The sequence below is a fragment of the Nerophis ophidion genome, linkage group LG11 (assembly GCF_033978795.1).
Source record: "Nerophis ophidion isolate RoL-2023_Sa linkage group LG11, RoL_Noph_v1.0, whole genome shotgun sequence".
Taxonomy (NCBI): domain Eukaryota; kingdom Metazoa; phylum Chordata; class Actinopteri; order Syngnathiformes; family Syngnathidae; genus Nerophis; species Nerophis ophidion.
The window spans coordinates 17556945-17581554 of NC_084621.1; the positions used below are offsets into that span (position 1 = coordinate 17556945).

General features: G+C 41.8%; 2 protein-coding genes across 4 annotated transcripts in view; both read left to right on the plus strand.

Moving 5' to 3' along the window:
• Positions 1 to 1182, plus strand: part of dyrk1b (dual-specificity tyrosine-(Y)-phosphorylation regulated kinase 1B) — a 76173-nt gene extending 74991 nt beyond the window's left edge. For both annotated transcript variants that reach the window (XM_061915184.1, XM_061915183.1), the window contains exon 13: positions 147 to 1182. In XM_061915184.1, the coding sequence (XP_061771168.1) occupies positions 147 to 653 (507 nt within the window). In that variant the 3' untranslated portion in view covers positions 654 to 1182. The remainder of the gene's footprint in view (positions 1 to 146) is intronic.
• A 2726-nt stretch (positions 1183 to 3908) lies between these two features.
• The window catches only part of ppox (protoporphyrinogen oxidase), a 32616-nt gene continuing 11914 nt past the window's right edge, over positions 3909 to 24610 (plus strand). Inside the window, exons 1-8 of one of the 2 annotated variants that reach the window (XM_061915185.1) lie at positions 3909 to 4104; positions 10002 to 10153; positions 10222 to 10356; positions 12549 to 12664; positions 14406 to 14538; positions 16340 to 16484; positions 19342 to 19535; positions 19681 to 19741. In XM_061915185.1, the coding sequence (XP_061771169.1) occupies positions 10070 to 10153; positions 10222 to 10356; positions 12549 to 12664; positions 14406 to 14538; positions 16340 to 16484; positions 19342 to 19535; positions 19681 to 19741 (868 nt within the window). In that variant the 5' untranslated portion in view covers positions 3909 to 4104; positions 10002 to 10069. The remainder of the gene's footprint in view (positions 4105 to 10001; positions 10154 to 10221; positions 10357 to 12548; positions 12665 to 14405; positions 14539 to 16339; positions 16485 to 19341; positions 19536 to 19680; positions 19742 to 24610) is intronic. The other variant, XM_061915186.1, reaches the window with a different exon arrangement.

The following is a 24610-nucleotide window of genomic DNA, read 5'->3' on the forward strand; positions in this document are numbered from 1 at the left end:
CGGGGTTTGTACATCCATATTACAACATCCATCCATCCATTTTTTACCGCTTGTCCCTTGAAGACATATTGTAGTACAGTAAATATATTGTATATATACTGTAGTAGTATTGCAGTAATACTGTAGTATTACTGTGTTTTGAGCAGCAGATGAGGATGTGGCCCAGCAGCAGCGACGGAGGAGGCGGAGTCGGAGGCGGGGCCCAGGAGGGCGGGGCCTACACGCAGCTGCTGCTCCATAAGCCCGCCCCCTCCCAGCAGCACCAGCGTCACTTCCTGGAGCAGCCCCACCCCCACCACCCCCACCCCACCTACGCCCACCACGGCAACGGCGGGCGCCTGCGGCAGAGCGGACAGAGCGCGGCGGCGGGCGGCGGCCAGCAGGGGGCGTCGCCCCAGATGAGCGACAGCATGGATGTGGGCGTGTCCCTGGGGCTTCACCACCTGGGGGCGGTGTCTTCCATGGAGGCGTCTCAGTTCGGCTCCGCCTCCCTGCCCGTGGGACTGTCGGCCTTCCGGACTCGCACGGCCCCCGCCGCCCCGGGGCCGCAAGCCCCGCCCCCCGAGGACTACTACCCCGCCTCCAACAACAATAACCTGGCGGCGGGCGCCCGAGGGAGGCCGGACTCGGACGAGGGAGTGGCCAACTCTTGATAAAAGCTCAAGTGCGCCCTAAAGCCATAGCCGGACGCCATCTTCTTGTGGCTGGGACTGCATGACGGGAGAGGAGGATGCTGGGAAATCTTCTCATCGCTCGCTTTCTTTCGCCAACATGTCAGCCCGGGGGAGGGGAGGGGAGCGAGGAGGAGGAGGAAGAAAAGTTGATGTTTGTAGAAAGCGGAGGAGGAGGAGGGGAAGTTGATGTTTGTTGAATGATGGAGGAGGAGGAGGCGGGCCATTGAGGACTCTTCAGTGTCATGGCGAGAGAGAGAGAGAGGACTCCTCCCCCTCTCCGTGCTGCTATCACCATGACAACAAGTCGGTTGCTGCTAACATCCACACAGAAGACTTTGACATGTCAATGTATTTATTACTATTTAACTCCTTTGTTTGGTTGCCTTCTTTCTGCAGGTGAGCTCTGATTGGCCGCAGTCAAGCCACAGCAACCAATGACAGGTTGCGGGGGCGGGGCTAGGGTTGGGGGGAAAATCCAGTTGGATATATAATAAGAATAAAGAGTATACTTTTGCACACCAAAGTCAAACAAACATGTTTCTTCCTACCCTGTGCCTGATTTATTATTGATTATTGCACACCATTGACATCAATATCTGGCTTCCCTTGATCACTTATTGATTATTGCACACCACTGACATCAATGTCACTTTTCTCAAAGTGTTTGTGTGGGCGCAGGTCATAGATGTAAGAAGATAAAAGCATGAACTCCTAGGGGACAACACATTTACATGTGGAAATAACTTTTGACTAATGCTTATTGTGTTACTAATGTTTTAGTGAGATTTTATGGTCATACCTGAAAGTCGGAGGGTTGTGGCCACGGGTGTGGTGACCGCCAGTGTCTCCGAGGGAAGCCACGTTTCTTGATGAGGCGAAGGCAGCCGGGCTGAGATTATTTTTTCTCCCCTCCACGGTGTAAGCATCTGACAGTCGGGGCGGCGGGTGGGAGGGGGCAAGAGAGTCCTCAGCTGCAGGAAGAACGACGCAAACTCTCCGCTCATGTCTACGGTAAGAGCCGACTTATTAACACCATTTTCTCACCGAAACCTGCCGGTTGACATGTGGTAGGGAACCATGTTCGCTTGACCGCTCTGTTACATAGTGAAGTGAAGTGAATTATATTTATATAGCGCTTTTCTCTAGTGACTCAAAGCGCTTTACGTAGTGAAACTCAATATCTAAGTTACATTTAAACCAGTGTGGGTGGCACTGGGAGCAGGTGGGTAACGTGTCTTGCCCAAGGACACAACGGCAGTGACTAGGATGGCGAAAGCGGGAATCGAACCTGCAACCCTCAAGTTGCTGGCACGGCCACTCTACCAACCGAGCTATACCGCCCGTTCCATAGTAAAGCTTCACCGTCATCTTTCGGGAATGTAAACAAGGAAACACCGGCTGTGTTTGTGTTGCTAAAGGCGGCCACAATACACAGCTTCCCACCTACAGCTTTCTTCTTTGACTTCTCCATTATTCATTGAACAAATTGCAAAAGATTCAGCAACACAGATGTCCAGAATACTTTGTAATTATGCTATTAAAGCAGACTACTTATAGCTGGGATCAGTGCTGGATCAAAATGTCCTCTACAATGTGTGACGTCACGCGCACGCGTCATCATACAGCGACGTTTTCGACAGGATAGGTCGCGGGGAATTTAAAATTGCAATTTAGTAAACTAACCCGGCCGTATTGGCATGTGTTGCAATGTTAATATTTCATCTTTGATATATAAAATATCAGACTGCGTGGTCGCTAGTAGTGGCTTTCAGTAGGCCTTTAAAGTTCGCCGTGACAAATTTGTATTTAAATGTACAATAAAAGTCAGCCCGAACTGACAAAATGAATAGCAAACAATAAAATGCGAGAGAAAAACAAAGAAGTAGCTTGTTTCAGCAATGTTATTTTAGGTCAAATTAACATGCTGATGGGGAAAAAACACATGCATTATTTTATTTAAACCAGGGATGTCCAAAGTGCGGCCCGGGGTCCATTTGCAGCCTGCAAGCTAATTGTTTAGCGGCCCGCCACACATTCTGGAAATGCTATTGCAAAAATAAACAAAGGACATTAAAAATATTGGAATGAGGTGAAATCTAACGAGAACAAGTTGCAATGTTGACACAAAGCTGCCATTCAGGCAGGTTTTTTTTCTTTTGTCTTTATTTTACCATGTAAAAACTATCTTTACCATGAATGGATTAACGTGGACTCCGACTTAAACAAGTTGAAAAATGAATGTGGTTGATTGTACGGAATATGTACTGTACTGTGCAATCTACTAATTACAAGTTTCAATCAATCAATTATTCTTTTTTAGCCATTGCTCAAAACAAAAAAATAATGACAAAAAATTCCATGTTGTAATGAATTATTTTCAAAGCTCCGATTAGTTAAAAAATGTCACTTTAAAATGTTGTATGTGGTAAATATTGCATACATTGTGCAGTTGCCATATAAAACTAAGTTTTCTTTGACAAAAGAGCATAAAACAAACAAAATAATAGTTAAAACGTAATATCGACAGCTATATCTTAAGTTGATCTCGTAACTTAAGTGTTGAAAGTTAAAAAAAAAAAAAAAAAACTTATAAAAATGTATCACTTTCTGGTGGGGCACCTTTTGGATCCCAAATATATTTAGTGGTATTTTATTTATCTTTTCACTGTGATTACTCAAAAATAATAAAGAATTTCAATCAATGGTGTCCTGCATTATTGATCTTTTAGGGTTCTAATTACTAAATACGGCTTATTTCAGTTTTACTATTAAAAAAAACAAAGCTGTTATTGACAGAAAAGCAATAAAACCTTTTTTTTAAAAGTTGATATAGAAATTTACTGTAAGCATTAGATAAATAAAAAATAATAAAAATGTTACTTATTTTTAACATTTTAATAACTTAGACCCTTTATGGTCCCCGGGACCCCTAAAGGTAAAATGAAAGGTTTGAAAATGAAAAATATCAAAATGGCCCCCGCATGCTTAAATTTTTCCATGTGCGGCCCTCAGTAGACAAAGTTTGGACACCCCTGCTTTAAACATAAAACATTTGTCTCTATCCGTCACTTCATATTTGTAAGGCAGTACAAGAAAGATTGAAGCAGGAACTGATGGTTCAAGAATGCATTATTAACTTTTTGAAGCAACTATTTCATGGTGATGCAGTATTTCCTAAGGCCAGTATGGGGCGATAGTGAATTACCTTAATTAAAAGCAGAAGAAGAATCCTGGGCTGGAGCGGAAGTCCACATTGAAGTTCCGGTGTGTCGCCTTCCGGACCAGTCAAAAGAATCGAGCAAAATAATAATAATAATAATATCAATATTCTGTCAAGAGAAAGAGGATTAAACTGTCTGCCAGGAGCAAGAGGAAAATAACCTCAATATTCAATGAACACAAAGAAGCGTGTTTCCGGAAAGAAATAAAGGTAAAAATGACTTATGTAATGTTTTGTGTCGCTTTATGAACTTGGGAGTGACGATTATTCGACTAATGTTTCTTCTTTCTTAGTTTATTTCAAACATGAACATACTTACAACATAACACATCAGACAATTTCATACCATTTCACTTGACATCATGTCCGAAAAGAAGTAGGAAATCCTACCCCTTTCCCACGTCAGAGCGTTTACAAATATACCGCATTTGCTTGAATTGCCGCCGGGGTGCTAATTAATTTAAAACCTCTTCTCACTCCGGCACTTACCAAAGGCATGCGGTAAAAGTAAGAATGCGCTAATTGATTTAAAACCTCTTCTCACTCCGGCACTTACCAAAGGTATGCAGTACAAATTTGAGTGTGATGTAAGCTGGGACCTTAAATCCTACTGAATAGCTCTTAATCTTCTTCCCTTTATGCGATTTCAAATTACCGGTATTGAAATCAGCCTCCTCCATTTTGAAAATGATAACAGGGGAAGTGTCACGAGTTTAATAATACTAAACATGCGCTAATTATTTTGGGAAGCGAGTTTGACCCGGCAGGAATTCAAGGCAGGCGCATACTATATGCCCTGCGGCAATTCAAAGAAACACTGTATACATTCATCTACTGACCTTTTTTATAGTAAAATAGTAAAATGACATCGGTGAATGAGTAACACAACAGTTTTGTAACATGTAATTAATTAATTTAGGCATTATTAACATACTGAGATGACAAATATCTTATTTTCAATAAGGTTGAAAGTGTTTCTCATAATTCTTCTTTGTACTTTGTAAGCACAATTAATTTGAACATCCTCTTAAAGTGGATCATATCAGTACAATGTTCAATTTCTTTACTTAATCCTGTGTTTTTCAACCACTGTGTCGCGGCACACTAGTGTGCCGTGAGATGCAGTCTGGTGTGCCGTGGGAGATTATCTAGTTTCACCTATTTGGGTTAAAAATATCGTTTGCAAAGCAGTAATTATAGTCTACAAATGATGTGTTGTTGTTGAGTGTCGGTGCTGTCTAGAGCGGGAGGCAGTATGCAGGTAAAAAAGTGTCTAATGCTTAAGCCAAAAATAAACAGAAGATGAGTCCCCTAAGAAAAGACCAAGAAGCTTAGGGAAGGCTATGCAGAACCAAACTAAAACTGAACTGGCTACAATGTAAACAAAAACAGAATGCTGGACGACAGCAAAGACTTACTGTGGAGCAAAGACAATGTACGTCCGAACATGACATGACAATCAACAATGTCCCCACAAAGAAGGATGGAAACAACTGAAATATTCTTCATTGCTAAAACAAAGTAGATGCGGGAAATATCGCTTAAAGGAAGACATGAAACTACTACGGTGAAATACCAACAAAAAAAGAGAAAAAGCCACCAAAATAGGAGCGCAAGACAAGAACTAAAACACTACACACAGGAAAACAGCAAAAAAGTGAAAATAAGCCTTGATGTGATGCGACAGGTGGTGACAGTACACCTACTTTGAGACAAGAGCTATAGTGATGCATGCTTGCTTATGCTTTAAGGTCATATCCAACAATTGCGACAACCATATTTTACTGTTAAGTTAGTTTCAATTTTAAATAATTTCTGCTGGTAGTGTGCCTCCGCATTTCTTCAATGCAAAAAATGTGCCTCGGCTCAAAAAAGGTTGAAAAACACTGACTTAATCCATTCCATAATGTAATTCCACATACTGATATGCTAAAGCAGTGGTTCTTAACCTTGTTGGCGGTATCGAACCTCACCAGTTTCATATACGCATTCACCAAACCCTTCTTTAGTGAAAAATGTGCTGTTTTTTTTTTTCAAATTCAAGACAAAGTAGTATTTTTTTGCTAACACTTTAGTATGGGGAACATATTCCAGGTAACAAAGACTTAATTTAGAGTTTTTTGGTTAGTGTCAGGGTTAGAGGGTTAGGGTTATAATAAGGCCATGCCGAATAAGGCATTAATAAGTACTTATTAATGACTAGTTAAGAGACAATATGTTACTAATTTGCATGTTAATAAGCAACTAATTAATGGTGAATATATTCTACATACTAAAGTGTTACCATGTTTTTTTTACTGGTGCACAAAATGAACCGTGCATGAACATCACCTTGTTCAAAAAACAAAAACAAAACAGTGCATAAACTCACAACAAATTACACAATCCCTGTATTTTGACCTCCGCCGAACCCCTTAGGCCGACTCACCGAACCCCTAGGGTTCGATCAAACCCAGGTTAAAAACCACTGTGCTAAAGGTTTTAAGTGTTGTACGTGCATACAAATCTTTTAAATGAGATTTTCCTCTGAGGTTATATTTCTCCTCTTTTGTTGAGAAGAAATGTTGCCAATTTTTTGGTAGCTGGTTATAATTTGCTTTCTACGTCGTTTTAGCGGTTTTCAATTTTACTAAATCATCCAACTTCAATAGTTTTGACTCAATAAATGAAGGGTTTGTGGGGCAAAACAGTATTTAGTCAGCCACCGATTGTGCAAGTTCTCCCACTTAAAATGATGACAGAGGTCTGTAATTTTCATCGTAGGTACACTTCAACTGTGAGAGACAGATGTGAAAAAAAAATCCAGGAACATTGTAGGAATTTTAAAGAATTTATTTGTAAATTATGGTGGAAAATAAGTATTTGGTCACTTCAAACAAGGAAGATCTCTGGCTCTCACAGATTTGTAACTTCTTCTTTGAGAAGCACTTCTGTCCTCCACTCGTTACCTGTAATAATGGCACTTGTTTGAACTCGTTATCTGTATACAAGACACCTGTCCACAGCCTCAAATAGTCAGACTCCAAACTCCACAATGGCCAAGACCAAAGAGCTGTCGAAGGACACCAGGAAAAGAATTGTAGACCTGCACCAGACTGGGAAGAGTGAATCTACAATAGGCAAGCAGCTTGGTGTGAAAAAATCAACTGTGGGAGCAATTATAAGTAAATGGAAGATATACAAGACCACTTTTAATCCCCCTTGATCTGGGACTCCACACAAGATCTCATTCCATGGGGTCAAAATGATCATGAGAACGGTGAGCAAAAATCCCAAAACCACACGGGGGGACCTGGTGAATGACCTACAAAGAGCTGGGACCAAAGTAACAAAGGTTACCATCAATAACACACTACGCCGACAGGGAATCAAATCCTGCAGTGCCAGACGTGTCCCCCTGCTTAAGCCACTGCATGTCCAGGCCTGTCTGAAGTTTGCCAGAGAGCACATGGGAGGTCATGTGGTCAGAAGAACTTTTTGGTATAAACTCAACTCGTCGTGTTTGGAGGAAGAAGAATACTGAGTTGCATCCCAAGAACACCACACCTACTGTGAAGCATGGGGGTGGTAACATCATGCTTTGGGGCTTTTTTTCTTCTAAGGGGACAGGAGGATTTATTCCTGTTAAGGAAAGAATGAATGCGGCCATTTATCGTGAGATTTTGAGCCAAAACCTCCTTCCATCAGTGAGAGCTTTTGAATGGTTGGCCAAATACTTATTTTCCACCATAATTTACAAATAAATTCTTTAAAATTCCTACAAAGTGAATTCCTGGATTTGTTTTCACATTCTGTCTCTCACAGTTGAAGTGTACCTATGATGACAATTACAGACCTCTGCCATCATTTTAAGTGGGAGAACTTGCACAATCGGTGGCTGACTAAATACTTTTTTGCCCCATTGTATGTTCTCTATATCCAACATTATGTATTATTCTAATCAATCTTTTTTATAACACCGTTACCGAATGTAGCGCACATTTGTAGTTGTTTCCCCATATTTCTGCACAACAACTCAGATATGTAACACTTGCGAGCAGTAGAGAATGTAAAGTGATTTTTGGCCCAGGACGTATTTTGCTTTATTCATTATTGAAATGTTTTTTGCCACCTTATGTTGTATGTTTTGTATATGAGATTTCCAGTTCATTTTATCATCTATTAATACTCCGAAAAATCTGGTTTCTTTTACCCTTTTAATATCTACTCCGTCTATTTGTGTTTGTGTCTGGTGCTCTTTTCTACTGTTACCTAATAGCATTGTTTTAGTTTTACTGAGATTCAAACCATTTTTTTTAATTTGTTCATTTCTTTTGTTATGATTTGTATTATCTTCTGTGTGTTCTCTCCTGAACAGAAAGCAGTTGTGTCGTCTGCAAATAAAACTAACTTCAAGTCCTTTGTAAGTTTACAAATGTTGTTTATATAAAGATTAAACCATCTTGGTCCCAGTATTGATCCCTGGGGTACACCACAAGATATATCCCACCGTGTTGACATATTTTCACCCATCTTCACATATTGTTTCCTGTTGGTTAAATAGCTTCTTACCCAGTTCAAGACCAAACCTCTGATGCCATATTGTTTTAGTTTTCGTATTAAAATATCATGATTAATTGTCAAATGCTTTTGTTAAATCCATGAATACTGCGGCTGCACATTTTTTACCGTCTATTGCATTGGTAATTTCCTCTGTTATTTTGATTAATGCTATTGATGTTGTGATATTTGCTCTAAATCCAAATTGGTTCTCCACGAGCGTCCCACTTTTGTTGATAATTTATCTAATCGGCTATTGAATAGTTTTTCCATGATTTTGGAGAATTGTGCAAGTAATTAAACTGGTCTGTAGTTAGTGAACTGGTGTGTGTTTCCATTTTTATGAATTGGTACAGCTTTTGCAATTTTCATTTTGTCAGGGAATTTGCCAGTTAGAAATGATACGTTACTGACATATGTAAGAGGTTCTGAAATGTCTTCTATAACCTTTTTTTATCGTTACCATATCTATTCCACGACAGTCGGTTGAGGTCTTAGATTTACAATTTGTTTACTTTTGTCACCTTCTTAAGAAACATGGAATTGGGATTTCTATCAATGAGCTCACTCAAGTTCTCAACTGACCCATCATTTGCATTTGGAATTCTTTGTTCCAGATTTTTTCCGATACTAACAAAGTAATCATTAAAACGTTCAACTATTTGATTCATATTGTCATTTTTTGTATTCCCATCTAGTAAGTACTGGGGGTAATCTTTCTTAGCACCATTTTTAATGATGATATTTAGGATGCCCCATGTTGCTCTCATGTTGTTTCTGTTCTTGTTTGATAATTGACTGTAGTATTCCCTCTTAGATGTTCGTAGTATACCAATTAGCTTGTTTTTATATTTCTTATACTTATTTTCTGCCTCTATAGATCTCTGTGTTATAAATATTCGATATAATGTTTTTTTTTTTTGTGACAAGCATTTCTCAGTCCTCTTGTCATTCATGGTTGGTTGTTTTTCTTTTGCGTCTTAATAAGTTATTTCCCAGGACAATGTTTATCATAGAGTGTTAGAAAGGTGTTGATAAAATTTCCATATGCATCATCTTCATTGTATACATTGTCCCAAGTTTGTTTCCTCAGATCCTCCTTGAAGGAAATTATTCTTTCCTCTGTGCATAGTCTTTGAAATGTCTGTTTAACTTCTCTCTTCAAACTGTAGAATATCCTTCCAATTCCAAAACATCAATGCTATTCAAACCTGTCCGCTAATAACGTTTATATTCAGCAACAGTGACAAGTGGACACATCGATCCAAATATCAACATCGTTGATACCTGGTTGAAGTGTTTCAGGTAAAATAAGTTCAACTCAAGTCTAAAACGGAAGAAGAAGCATTTCATCTTCTCACTAATGATTCATCTCCATTATGCCTTTTAAATGTTTATGGCACAGACTTTATTCCACGTTGGGACTTTGAAGTGTTTGCGGTGCAGTTTAACAATACAAGTGTTGCTACGTGATATCGATGCTGATGTATGTATCGTGACAACTATTTCCTCAGAAGGATGGGTTGAGGTTAAAAAGGTGCAGCTGTGTGATAAAGCAACTGTTGCAGATCAAGATGAGCAGAGCAGGCGCGCCTACAGTCTTCTCACGCTCGCTTCGTTGCTTCCCAGTCAGCCAATGAGGACAATAGCGGTCCTCGGCGGGGGCATCGGGGGGCTGGCAGCATCTTACTACCTGTGCAGGAGCCCCCAAGTGACCAAGGTACACCTGGATCACCTGCAACAAATACAACTTAGGTCCATGTGCTTCAAGCCTTCTGTGGTCCTCAGGTGGTTCTACTGGAGTCCAGCAGTCGTCTGGGAGGATGGTTGTGGTCCACAAGAAGGCCCGACGGTGCCGTGTTCGAACATGGACCCAGAGGAATCAGACCTGCCGGAGCCGTGGGTCGCAACACTCTTAATATGGTAGGTCTTCTTTCATACCTTCATTCATCTTTGGAAGCCCACCAAAACACATTTGTGGAGACCTATCACAAAGAAATTTATGTAACATGGTAAGCCCGATTTTATATACAGCTCACATATCTATATATATATATATATATATATATATATATATATATATATATATATATATGTATGTATGTATATATATATGTATATATATATGTGTGTGTGTTTGATTTCATTAGGACACGCCTTCAAGTGATTGTTTGATTCCATTAAGACACGCCTCCAGGTGATTGTTTAATGTCATTAAGACACGCTTCCAGGTGATTATTTAATGTCATTAAGGCACGCCTCCAGGTGATTGTTTAATGTCATTAAGACACGCTTCCAGGTGATTATTTAATGTCATTAAGGCACGCCTCCAGGTGATTGTTAAATTTCATTAAGGCACGCCTCCAGGTGATTGTTTAATGTCATTAAGACACGCCTCCAGGTGATTGTTTAATGTCATTAAGACACGCCTCCATGTGATTGTTTAATGTCATTAAGACACGCCTCCAGGTGATTGTTTATTTCATTAAGAGTTGCCTCCAGGTGATTGTTTAATGTCATTAAGACACGCTTCCAGGTGATTGTTTAACGTCATTAAGACACGCCTCCAGGTGATTGTTCAATGTCATTAAGACGCGCCTCCAGGTGATTGTTTAATGTCATTAAGACACGCCTCTAGTTGATTGTTTAATGTCATTAAGACACGCCCCATTGTTTAATGTCATTAGGACACGCCTCCAGGGGATTTTTTAATGTCATTAAGACACGCCTCCAGGTGATTGTTTAATGTCATTAAGACACGCCTCTAGGTGATTGTTTAATGTCATTAAGACACGCCTCTAGGTGATTGTTTGTCATTAACACACGCCTCTAGGTGATTGTTTAATGTCATTAAGACACGCCCCATTGTTTAATGTCATTAGGACACGCCTCCAGGTGATTGTTTAATGTCATTAAGACGCGCCCGATTGTTTAATGTCATTAGGACACGCCTCCAGGTGATTGTTTAATGTCATTAAGGCACGCCTCCAGGGGATTGGAGTGAAAGCTAACACGTATGATGTCATCATCATAACAGTGAACGCTAACACGTATGATGTCATCAGCATAACAGTGAAAGCTAACACGTATGATGTCATCATCATAACAGTGAAAGCTAACACGTATGATGTCATCATCATAACAGTGAAAGCTAACACGTATGATGTCATCAGCATAACAGATAACAATGAAAACTAACACGTATGATGTCATCATCATAACAGTGAACGCTAACACGTATGATGTCATCATCATAACAGTGAAAGCTAACACGTATGATGTCATCATCATAACAGTGACCGCTAACACGTATGATGGCATCATCACAACAGTGAAAGCTAACACGTATGATGTCATCAGCATAACAGATAACAATGAAAACTAATACGTATGATGTCATCATCATAACAGTGACCGCTAACACGCATGATGTCATCAGCATAACAAATAACAGTGAAAACTAACACGTATGATGTCATCATCATAACAGTGGCCGCTAACACGTATGATGTCATCATCATAACAGTGAAAGCTAACACGTATGATGTCATCATCATAACAGTGACCGCTAACACGTATGATGTCATCATCATAACAGTGACCGCTAACACGTATGATGTTATCATCATAACAGTGAAAGCTAACACGTATGATGTCATCAGCATAACAAATAACAGTGAAAACTAACATGTATGATGTCATCATCATAACAGTGACCGCTAACACGTATGATGTCATCAGCATAACAAATAACAGTGAAAACTAACACATATGATGTCATCATCATAACAGTGACCGCTAAAACATATGATGTCATCATCATAACAGTGACCGCTAACACGTATGATGTCATCATCATAACAGTACAATTTAACACGTACGATGTCATCAGCATAACAGTGAAAGCTAATACGTATGACATCATCATCATAACAGTGAAAGCTAACACGTATGATGTCATCATCATAACAGTGAAAACTGACACGTATGATGTCATCATCATAACAGTGACCGCTAACACGTATGATGTCATCAGCATAACAATGAAAGCTAACATAGTCTGAGGTCACATTGGTGTGTGTGTGTGTGTGTGTGTGTGTGTGTGTGTGTGGTAGGTGGAAAACTTGGGTCTGGGCGGGGAGATTGTGCCTGTCACCTACAGCCACGATGCTTCCAAGAGCAGATATTTGTACGTCAACAAGCAGCTTCACAAGATGCCTACAGGAATAACGTAAGACTGTACATGCAGTACTTCACTGTGTACTCAGGAATAACATAAGACTGTACATGCAGTACTTCACTGTGTACTCAGGAATAACATAAGACTGTACATGCAGTACTTCACTGTGTACTCAGAGAAGTAACCACACTCAGAGTACATCAACTCATGAGTTAGTACACCAAACTTACTTCAATTTAATTATGATGACATTGAAAGTTTTTCATTTGAACATGTTGCTGTGGTTGCATCAAATACTCTGTCTCCCTTGTCGACTCCTCTTCTAATGTCTGTCTCCCTTGTCGACTCCTCTTCTAATGTCTGTCTCCCTTGTCGACTCCTCTTCTAATGTCTGTCTCCCTTGTCGACTCCTCTTCTAATGTCTGTCTCCCTTGTCGACTCCTCTTCTAATGTCTGTCTCCCTTGTCAACTCCTCTTCTAATGTCTGTCTCCCTTGTCGACTCCTCTTCTAATGTCTGTCTCCCTTGTCGACTCCTCTTCTAATGTCTGTCTCCCTCGTCAACTCCTCTTCTAATGTCTGTCTCCCTTGTCGACTCCTCTTCTAATGTCTGTCTCCCTCGTCGACTCCTCTTCGAATGTCTGTCTCCCTTGTCAACTCCTCTTCTAATGTCTGTCTCCCTTGTCGACTCCTCTTCTAATGTCTGTCTCCCTTGTCGACTCCTCTTCTAATGTCTGTCTCCCTTGTCGACTCCTCTTCTAATGTCTGTCTCCCTTGTCGACTCCTCTTCTAATGTCTGTCTCCCTTGTCGACTCCTCTTCTAATGTCTGTCTCCCTTGTCGACTCCTCTTCTAATGTCTGTCTCCCTTGTCAACTCCTCTTCTAATGTCTGTCTCCCTTGTCGACTCCTCTTCTAATGTCTGTCTCCCTCGTCAACTCCTCTTCTAATGTCTGTCTCCCTTGTCGACTCCTCTTCTAATGTCTGTCTCCCTCGTCGACTCCTCTTCGAATGTCTGTCTCCCTTGTCAACTCCTCTTCTAATGTCTGTCTCCCTTGTCGACTCCTCTTCTAATGTCTGTCTCCCTCGTCGACTCCTCTTCGAATGTCTGTCTCCCTTGTCAACTCCTCTTCTAATGTCTGTCTCCCTTGTCGACTCCTCTTCGAATGTCTGTCTCCCTTGTCAACTCCTCTTCTAATGTCTGTCTCCCTTGTCGACTCCTCTTCTAATGTCTGTCTCCCTTGTCGACTCCTCTTCTAATGTCTGTCTCCCTTGTCGACTCCTCTTCTAATGTCTGTCTCCCTTGTCGACTCCTCTTCTAATGTCTGTCTCCCTTGTCAACTCCTCTTCTAATGTCTGTCTCCCTTGTCGACTCCTCTTCTAATGTCTGTTTCCCTTGTCGACTCCTCTTCTAATGTCTGTCTCCCTCGTCAACTCCTCTTCTAATGTCTGTCTCCCTCGTCGACTCCTCTTCTAATGTCTGTCTCCCTCGTCGACTCCTCTTCTAATGTCTGTGTCCCTTGTCAACTCTTGTTCTAATGTCTGTCTCCCTTGTCAACTCTTCTTCTAATGGTTGTCTCCCTTGTCAACTCTTCTTCTAATGTCTGTCTCCCTTGTCAACTCCTCTTTTAATGTCTGTCTCCCTTGTCAACTCCTCCTCTAATGTCTGTCTCCCTTGTCACCTCCTCTTCTAATGTCTGTCTCCCTTGTCAACTCTTCTTCTAATGTCTGTCTCCCTTGTCAACTCCTCTTCTAATGTCTGTCTCCCTTGTCAACTCCTCTTCGCTGGTGTCCAGAGGACTGCTGAGGACAGTGCCTCCCTTCTCACGTCCGCTCATCTTCAGCATTGCCATGGAGATGTTTGTGAAGAAGAGACATCAGCAAGACGAGTCAGTCCATGCCTTTGTGTCCCGCAGGCTTGGCAAAGAGGTCCTCACAGTACACTCCAAATATACTAATACTTTAGTCAAACTTAGTACAACATATCTTACAGTACATGCAGTATTTGTTGTGGCTCATGTGGTAGAACAACACACCCAGCTTCTGCCATCCTGACTTTGTGTCCTTGGGCAAGACATTTCACTCTCACACCTTTGTAAACATGCAGCAGGACACCTTGTATCACACAAGATACCACACACATGCTTGTATCGCACATTATGTCACACACACATGCTTGTATGGCACATGATATCACACACGTGTTTGTATGGCACATGATATCACAGACATTCTTGTATGGCACATGATATCACACACATGCTTGTATTGCACATGATATCACACACATACATGCATGTATGGCACATGATATCACACACACATGCTTGTATGGCACATGATATCACACACATGCTTGTATGTCACATGATATCACAGACATTCTTGTATGGCACATGATATCACACACATGCTTGTATGGCACATGATATCGCACACATACATGCATGTATGGCACATGATATCACACACACATGCATGTATGGCACATGATATCACACACACACATGCATGTATGGCACATGATATCACACACACACATGCTTGTATAGCACATGATATCACACACATGTATGTATGGCACATGATATCACACACATGCTTGTATGGCACATGATATCACACACATGCATGTATGGCACATGATATCACACACATGCATGTATGGCACATGATATCACACACATGCTTGTATGGCACATGATATCACACACATGCTTGTATGGCACATGATATAACAAACATGCATGTATGGCACATTATATCACACACATGCTTGTATGGCACATGATATCACACACACACACATGCTTGTATGGCACATGATATCACACACATGCTTGTATGGCACATGATATCACACACATGCTTGTATGGCACATGATATAACAAACATGCATGTATGGCACATTATATCACACACATGCATGTATGGCACATGATATCACACACATGCTTGTATGGCACATGATATCACACACATGCTTGTATGGCACATGATATAACAAACATGCATGTATGGCACATTATATCACACACATGCTTGTATGGCACATGATATCACACACACACTCATGCATGTATGGCACATATCACACACACACATGCATGTATGGCATATGATATCACACACACACATGCATGTATGGCACATGATATCACACACATGCATGTATGGCACATTATATCACACACATGCATGTATGGCACATGATATCACACACATGCTTGTATGGCACATGATATCACACACACGCATGTATATGCATGTATGGCACATGATATCACACACATGCTTGTATGGCACATGATATCACACACACACATGCATGTATGGCACATGATATCACACACACATGCATGTATGGCACATGATATCACACACATGCATGTAGGGCACACGATATCACACACACACATGCTTGTATGGCACACGATATCACACACACACATGCTTGTATGGCACACGATATCACACACACACATGCTTGTATGGCACACGATAGCACACACACAGATGCTTGTATGGCACATGATATCACACACACACATGCTTGTATGGCACACGATAGCACACGCACACATGCTTGTATGGCACATGATATCACACACACACATGCTTGTATGGCACACGATAGCACACACACAGATGCTTTTATGGCACATGATATCACACACACGCATGTGTCACACATGATGATGATGATGATGATGATGTGTGTGAGTCCAGGTAGCAGAGTTTGCAGTAGACAGTCTGTGTCGGGGTGTGTTTGCTGGAGACTGCAGGAAGTTGAGCGTGCGCTCCTGTTTTCCTGCCCTCTACAACGCTGAGCAGCACAGAGGTTCCCTCACACTCGGCATGCTGCTGGGATCAGGTATGCACCACTCTACATGCTAACATGCTCTACATGCTAACATGCTCTACATGCTAACATGCAGGAGTCTAGATGCTAACATGTTGAGAGTATATATACCAGGGGTCACCAACACGGTGCCTGTGGGCACCAGGTAGCCCGTAAGGACCAGATGAGTCGCCCTCTGGCCTGTTCTAAAAATAGCTCAAATATTTAAAGTTAAAGTACCAATGATTGTCACACACATACTAGATGTGGCGAAATTATTCTCTGCATTTGACCCATTCCCTTGATCACCACCTGGGATGTGAGGGGAGCAGTGGGCAGCAGCGGTGCCGCGCCCGGGAATCATTTATGGTGATTCAACCCCAAATTCCAACCCTTAAAGGGGAACATTATCACAATTTCAAAAGGGTTAAAAACAATAAAATCAGTTCCCAGTGGCTTGTTTTATTTTTCGAAGTTTTTTTCAAAATTTTACACCTCCCGGAATATCCCTAAAAAAAGCTTTAAAGTTCTTGATTTTCGCTATTAGCGATGCGACTGTCCATTTCCCTGTGACGTCATACAGGGCTGCCAATACAAACAACATGGCGGTTACCACAGCAAGATATAGCGACATTAGCTTGGATTCAGACTCGGATTTCAGCGGCTTAAGCGATTCAACAGATTACGCATGTATTGAAACAGATGGTCGGAGTACGGAGGCAGATAGCGAAAACGAAATTGAAGAAGAAACTGAAGCTATTGAGCGAATAGCTATTGACGCTATTCACCCATAGCATGGGTGTACCTAATGAAGTGGCCCATAGCATGGCTGCCTTATTAGCATCGCCGGTAAAATGTGCGGACCAAACGATCACGACTTTCGCATCTTGTGACACTGGAGCAACTTAAATCCGTCGATTGGTAAGTGTTTGTTTCGCATTAAATGTGGGTATCTAGTTTCAAATGTACATACAGCTAGCACAACTAGCATGTTAGCATCGATTAGTGTAGCATGTTAGCATCAATTAGCTTTCAGTCATGCTGCGACCAAATATGTCTGATTAGCACATAAGTCAACAACATCAACAAAACTCACCTTTGTGATTTCGTTGACTTAATCGTTGCAAATGCATCTGCAGGTTATCCATACATCTCTGTGCCATGTCTGTCTTAGCATCGCCGGTAAAATGTGCAGACACTCTGGTACATTCAATGGGGGTCTGGCGGCAGATTTCTTGCCAGTGGTGCAACTTGAATCCCTCCCTGTTAGTGTTGTTACACCCTCCGACAACACACCGACGAGGCATGATGTCTCCAAGGTTCCAAAAATTAGTCGAAAAAACGGCAAATAACAGAGCTGAGACCCGGTGTTTGTAATGTGAAAATGAAAATGGCGGGTGTGTTACCTCGGTGACGTTACGTTCTGACGTCATCGCTACAAGACCGATAAACAGAAAGGCATTTAATTCGCCAAAATTCACCCATTTAGAGTTCGGAAATCGGTTAAAAAAATACATGGTCTTTTTTCTGCAACATCAAGGTATATATTGACGCTTGCATAGGTTTGGTGATAATGTTCCACTTTAGTGCTGCATGCCAAGCAGGGAGGTAATGGGTCCCATTTTTATAGTCTTTGGAATGACTCGGTTATGATTTGAACTCACGACCTATCGATCCCAGGGCGGACACTTTAACCACTACGCCACTGAGTAGGTAGCAGTAGTTACCAGTGAGCTGCCTCTATTTTTAAAATTTTATTTATTTACTAGCAAACTGGTCTCGCTTTGCTCGACGTTTTTAATTCTAAGAGAGACAAAACTCAAATAGAATTTGAAAATCTAAGAAAATATTTTAAAGACTTGGTCTTCACTTGTTTAAATAAATTCATTTATTTTTTTACTTTGCTTCTTATAACTTTCAGAAAGACAATCTTAGAGAAAAAATACAACCTTGAAAATTATTTTAGGATTTTTAAACACATATACCGTTTTACCTTTTAAATTCATTCCTCTTCCTTCCTGACAATTTAAATCAACGTTCAAGTCAATTTATTTTTTTTATTATAAAGAATAATAAATACTTTTTAATTTAATTCTTCATTTTAGCTTCTGTTTTTTCAACGAAGAATATTTGTGAAATATTTCTTCAAACTTATTATGATTAAAATTAAAAAAGTATTCCGGCAAATCTAGAAAATCTTTAGAATCAAATTTAAATCTTATTTCAAAGTCGTTTGAATTTCTTTTAAAATTTTTGTTCTGGAAAATCTAGAAGAAATAATGATTTGTCTTTGTTAAAAATATAGCTTAGTCCAATTTGTTATATATTCTAACAAAGTGCAGATTGGATTTTAACCTATTTGAAACATGTCATCAAAATTCTAAAATGAGTCCTAGTCAGGAAAAATTACAAATGATGTTCCATAAATTCTTTTTTTTTTTTTTTTAAAGATTCAAATTAGCTAGTTTTTCTCTTCTTTTTTTCGGTTGAATTTTGAATTTTAAAGAGTCGAAATTGAAGATAAACTATGTTTCAAATTTTATTTTCCATTTTTTCCTGTTTTCTCCTCTTTTAAACCGTTCAAGTAGGTGTTTTTTTCATCTTTTATTCTCTACAAAAAACCTTCCGTAAAAGCAAAAAAAATGTTCGACGGAATGACAGACAGAAATACCCTTTTTTTTTATATATATATAAATGTATTTATTAAAGGTAAATTGAGCAAATTGGCTATTTCTAGCAATTTATTTAAGTGTGTATCAAACTGGTAGCCCTTCAGATTAATCAGTACCCAAGAAGTAGCTCTTGGTTTCCAACCCCTGGTGACCCCTGCTCTAGATGCTAAAATGGTGTAGCAGTGTAGATGCTAACATGGGGTTTGTGTGTCCTGCAGGGACGTCCAAGGTGGTCCCTCCTGGTTCTCTTAGCTGGAGGTCAGTGAAGGAGTCCTGGGCTCAGTGGTCTCTCAGACGGGGTCTGGAGTCGCTGCCAGAGTCCATAGGGGACTTCCTGCAGCACAGCAGGAGGGTGGTGGTGCACCGGGACTCACCTGTCACACACCTCAGTCCTGCAGCCACCGGCTGGACGGTAAGGTGTGACACACACATACCAATCACTCTCATCTTCTTCAACGTGTGTGTGTGTGTGTGTGTGTGTGTGTGTGTGTGTGTGTGTGTGTGTGTGTGTGTGTGTGTGTGTGTGTGTGTGTGTGTGTGTGTGTGTGTGTGTGCAGATCCACATGGAGGATGGGAAGATATCAGCTGATCATATCGTATCTGCTCTGCCTGCTAAAGGTTGGTTACATGTTGTCATTCTCTGGGAAAAAGGTATGGTGTCATGTTTTACAGTTGGCCGTGACACATGTGCAAAACAAGATGATGATTGTGCTCCTATGTGGGAGGAGCACCCGCTGCTCCTTCAGAAAAGCCACACCTTCCTTCTCTCAACTCTTCTTCTGCACTTACCTTTCAACCATGGACCTGTTTGATACTGCTGTCGACATGGACCTGTTTGATGCTGGTATCGACGTGGACCTGTTTCTAGTTGATTTTCTGGGAGAAAACACTGACTTTGTGCCACCTTCTCACACACCTGTGTCGACGTGGACCTGTTTGATACTGTTGTCGACGTGGACCTGTTTGATACTGTTGTCGACGTTGACATGTTTGATACTGGTGTCAAGGTGGACCTGTTTGATACTGGTGTCGACGTGGACCTGTTTGATACTGTTGTCGACGTCGACCTGTTTGATACTGGTGTCGACGTTGACCTGTTTGATACTGGTGTCGACGTCGACCTGTTTGATACTGGTGTCGACGTTGACCTGTTTGATACTGGTGTCGATGTGGACCTGTTTGATACTGGTGTCGACGTTGACCTGTTTGATACTGGGGTCGGCGTTTACCTGTTGGATACTGGTGTCGATGTGGACCTGTTTGATACTGCTGTCGACGTTGACCTGTTTGATACTGGGGTCGACGTTTACCTGTTTGATACTGGTGTCGACGTTTACCTGTTTGATACTGGTGTCGATGTGGACCTGTTTGATACTGGTGTCGACGTTGACCTGTTTGATACTGGGGTCGACGTTTACCTGTTGGATACTGCTGTCAACATGGACATGTTTGATACTGGTATCGACGTGGACCTGTTAGATTCTGCTGTCAACATGGACATGTTAGATACTGGTGTCGACGTGGACCTGTTTGATACTGGTGTCGACGTGGACCTGTTTGATACTGGTGTCGACGTTGACCTGTTTGATACTGGTGTCGACATGGACCTGTTTGATACTGGTATCAACGTGGACCTGTTGATACTGCTGTCAACATGGACATGTTTGATACTGGTATCGATGTGGACCTGTTTGATACTGGTGTCGATGTGGACCTGTTTGATACTGGTGTCGACGTTGACCTGTTTGATACTGGGGTCGACGTTTACCTGTTGGATACTGCTGTCAACATGGACATGTTTGATACTGGTATCGACGTGGACCTGTTAGATTCTGCTGTCAACATGGACATGTTAGATACTGGTGTCGACGTGGACCTGTTTGATACTGGTGTCGACGTTGACCTGTTTGATACTGGTGTCGATGTGGACCTGTTTGATACTGGTGTCGACGTTGACCTGTTTGATACTGGGGTCGACGTTTACCTGTTTGATACTGGTGTCGACATGGACCTGTTTGATACTGGTATCAACGTGGACCTGTTGATACTGCTGTCAACATGGACATGTTTGATACTGGTATCGATGTGGACCTGTTAGATTCTGCTGTCAACATGGACATGTTAGATACTGGTGTCGACGTGGACCTGTTTGATACTGGTGTCGACGTGGACCTGTTTGATACTGGTGTCAACATGGACACGTTTGATACTGGTGTCGACGTGGACCTGTTTGATACTGGTGTCAACATGGACACGTTTGATACTGGTGTCAACATGGACCTGTTTGATACTGGTGTCGACGTGGACCTGTTTGATACTGGTGTCGACGTGGACCTGTTTGATACTGGTGTCAAAATGGACCTGTTTGATACTGGTGTCGACGTGGACCTGTTTGATACTGGTGTCAAAATGGACATGTTTGATACTGGTGTCAACATGGACATGTTTGATACTGGTGTCAACATGGACATGTTTGATACTGGTATCGACGTGGACCTGTTTGATACTGCTGTCGACATGAACCTGTTTGATACTGCTGTCGACATGAACCTGTTTGATACTGCTGTCGACATGAACCTGTTTGATACTGCTGTCAACATGGACCTGTTTGATACTGGTATCAACATGGACCTGTTTGATACTGGTATCAACATGGACCTGTTTGATACTGGTATCAACATGGACCTGTTTGATACTGGTATCAACATGGACCTGTTTGATACTGGTATCAACATGGACCTGTTTGATACTGGTATCAACATGGACCTGTTTGATACTGGTATCAACGTGGACCTGTTTGAGACTGCTGTCAACATGGACATGTTTAATACTGGTATCGACGTGGACCTGTTTGATACTGGTGTCGACGTGGACCTGTTTAATACTGGTGTCGACGTGGACCTCTTTGATACTGGTGTCGACGTTGACCTGTTTGATACTGGTGTCGACGTGGACCTGTTTGATACTGGTGTCGACGTGGACCTGTTTGATACTGGTGTCGACGTGGACCTGTTTGATACTGGTGTCGACGTGGACCTGTTTGATACTGGTGTCGACGTGGACCTGTTTGATACTGGTATCAACGTAGACCTGTTGATACTGCTGTCAACATGAACATGTTTGATACTGGTGTCGACGTGGACCTGTTAGATTCTGCTGTCAACATGGACATGTTAGATACTGGTGTCGACGTGGACCTGTTTGATACTGGTGTCGACGTGGACCTGTTTGATACTGGTGTCAACATGGACATGTTTGATACTGGTGTCAACATGGACATGTTTGATACTGGTATCGACGTGGACCTGTTTGATACTGCTGTCAACATGGACCTGTTTGATACTGGTATCAACGTGGACCTGTTTGATACTGGTATCAAAGTGGACCTGTTTGAGACTGCTGTCAACATGGACATGTTTAATACTGGTATTGACGTGGACCTGTTAAATATTGGTGTCGACATGGACCTTTTTGATACTGGTGTCGTCGTGGACCTGTTTGATACTGGTGTCGACGTGGACCAGTTTGATACTGGTGTCGACGTGGACCAGTTTGATACTGGTGTCGACGTTTACCTGCTTAATACTGGTGTCGACGTGGACCTGCTTGATACTGGTGTCGACGTGGACCTGTTTGATACTGGTGTCGACGTGGACCTGTTTGATACTGGTGTCGACGTGGACCTGTTTGATACTGGTGTCGACGTGGACCAGTTTGATACTGGTGTCGACGTTGACCTGTTTGATACTGGTGTCGACGTTGACCTGTTTGATACTGGTGTCGACATGGACCTGTTTGATACTGGTATCAACGTGGACCTGTTGATACTGGTATCAACGTGGACCTGTTTATACTGCTGTCAACATGGACATGTTTGATACTGGTATCGATGTGGACCTGTTAGATTCTGCTGTCAACATGGACATGTTAGATACTGGTGTCGACGTGGACCTGTTTGATACTGGTGTCGACGTGGACCTGTTTGATACTGGTGTCAACATGGACACGTTTGATACTGGTGTCGACGTGGACCTGTTTGATACTGGTGTCAACATGGACACGTTTGATACTGGTGTCAACATGGACCTGTTTGATACTGGTGTCGACGTGGACCTGTTTGATACTGGTGTCGACGTGGACCTGTTTGATACTGGTGTCAAAATGGACCTGTTTGATACTGGTGTCGACGTGGACCTGTTTGATACTGGTGTCAAAATGGACATGTTTGATACTGGTGTCAACATGGACATGTTTGATACTGGTATCGACGTGGACCTGTTTGATACTGCTGTCGACATGAACCTGTTTGATACTGCTGTCAACATGGACCTGTTTGATACTGCTGTCAACATGGACCTGTTTGATACTGGTATCAACATGGACCTGTTTGATACTGGTATCAACATGGACCTGTTTGATACTGGTATCAACATGGACCTGTTTGATACTGGTATCAACATGGACCTGTTTGATACTGGTATCAACATGGACCTGTTTGATACTGGTATCAACATGGACCTGTTTGATACTGGTATCAACGTGGACCTGTTTGAGACTGCTGTCAACATGGACATGTTTGATACTGGTGTCGAGGTGGACCTGTTTGATACTGGTGTCGAGGTGGACCTGTTTGATACTGGTGTCGACGTGGACCTGTTTGATACTGGTGTCGACGTTGACCTGTTTGATACTGGTGTCGACGTGGACCTGTTTGATACTGGTGTCGACGTGGACCTGTTTGATACTGGTATCAACGTAGACCTGTTGATACTGCTGTCAACATGAACATGTTTGATACTGGTGTCGACGTGGACCTGTTAGATTCTGCTGTCAACATGGACATGTTAGATACTGGTGTCGACGTGGACCTGTTTGATACTGGTGTCGACGTGGACCTGTTTGATACTGGTGTCAACATGGACACGTTTGATACTGGTGTCAACATGGACCTGTTTGATACTGGTGTCGACGTGGACCTGTTTGATACTGGTGTCAACATGGACATGTTTGATACTGGTGTCAACATGGACATGTTTGATACTGGTGTCAACATGGACATGTTTGATACTGGTGTCAACATGGACATGTTTGATACTGGTATCGACGTGGACCTGTTTGATACTGCTGTCGACATGAACCTGTTTGATACTGCTGTCAACATGGACCTGTTTGATACTGGTATCAACGTGGACCTGTTTGAGACTGCTGTCAACATGGACATGTTTAATACTGGTATTGACGTGGACCTGTTAAATATTGGTGTCGACATGGACCTTTTTGATACTGGTGTCGACTTGGACCTGTTTGATACTGGTGTCGACGTTTACCTGCTTAATACTGGTGTCGACGTGGACCTGCTTGATACTGGTGTCGTCGTGGACCTGTTTGATACTGCTGTCGACATGGACCTGTTTGATGCCGGTATCGACGTGGAACTGTTTGATACTGGTGTCGACGTTTACCTGCTTAATACTGGTGTCGACGTGG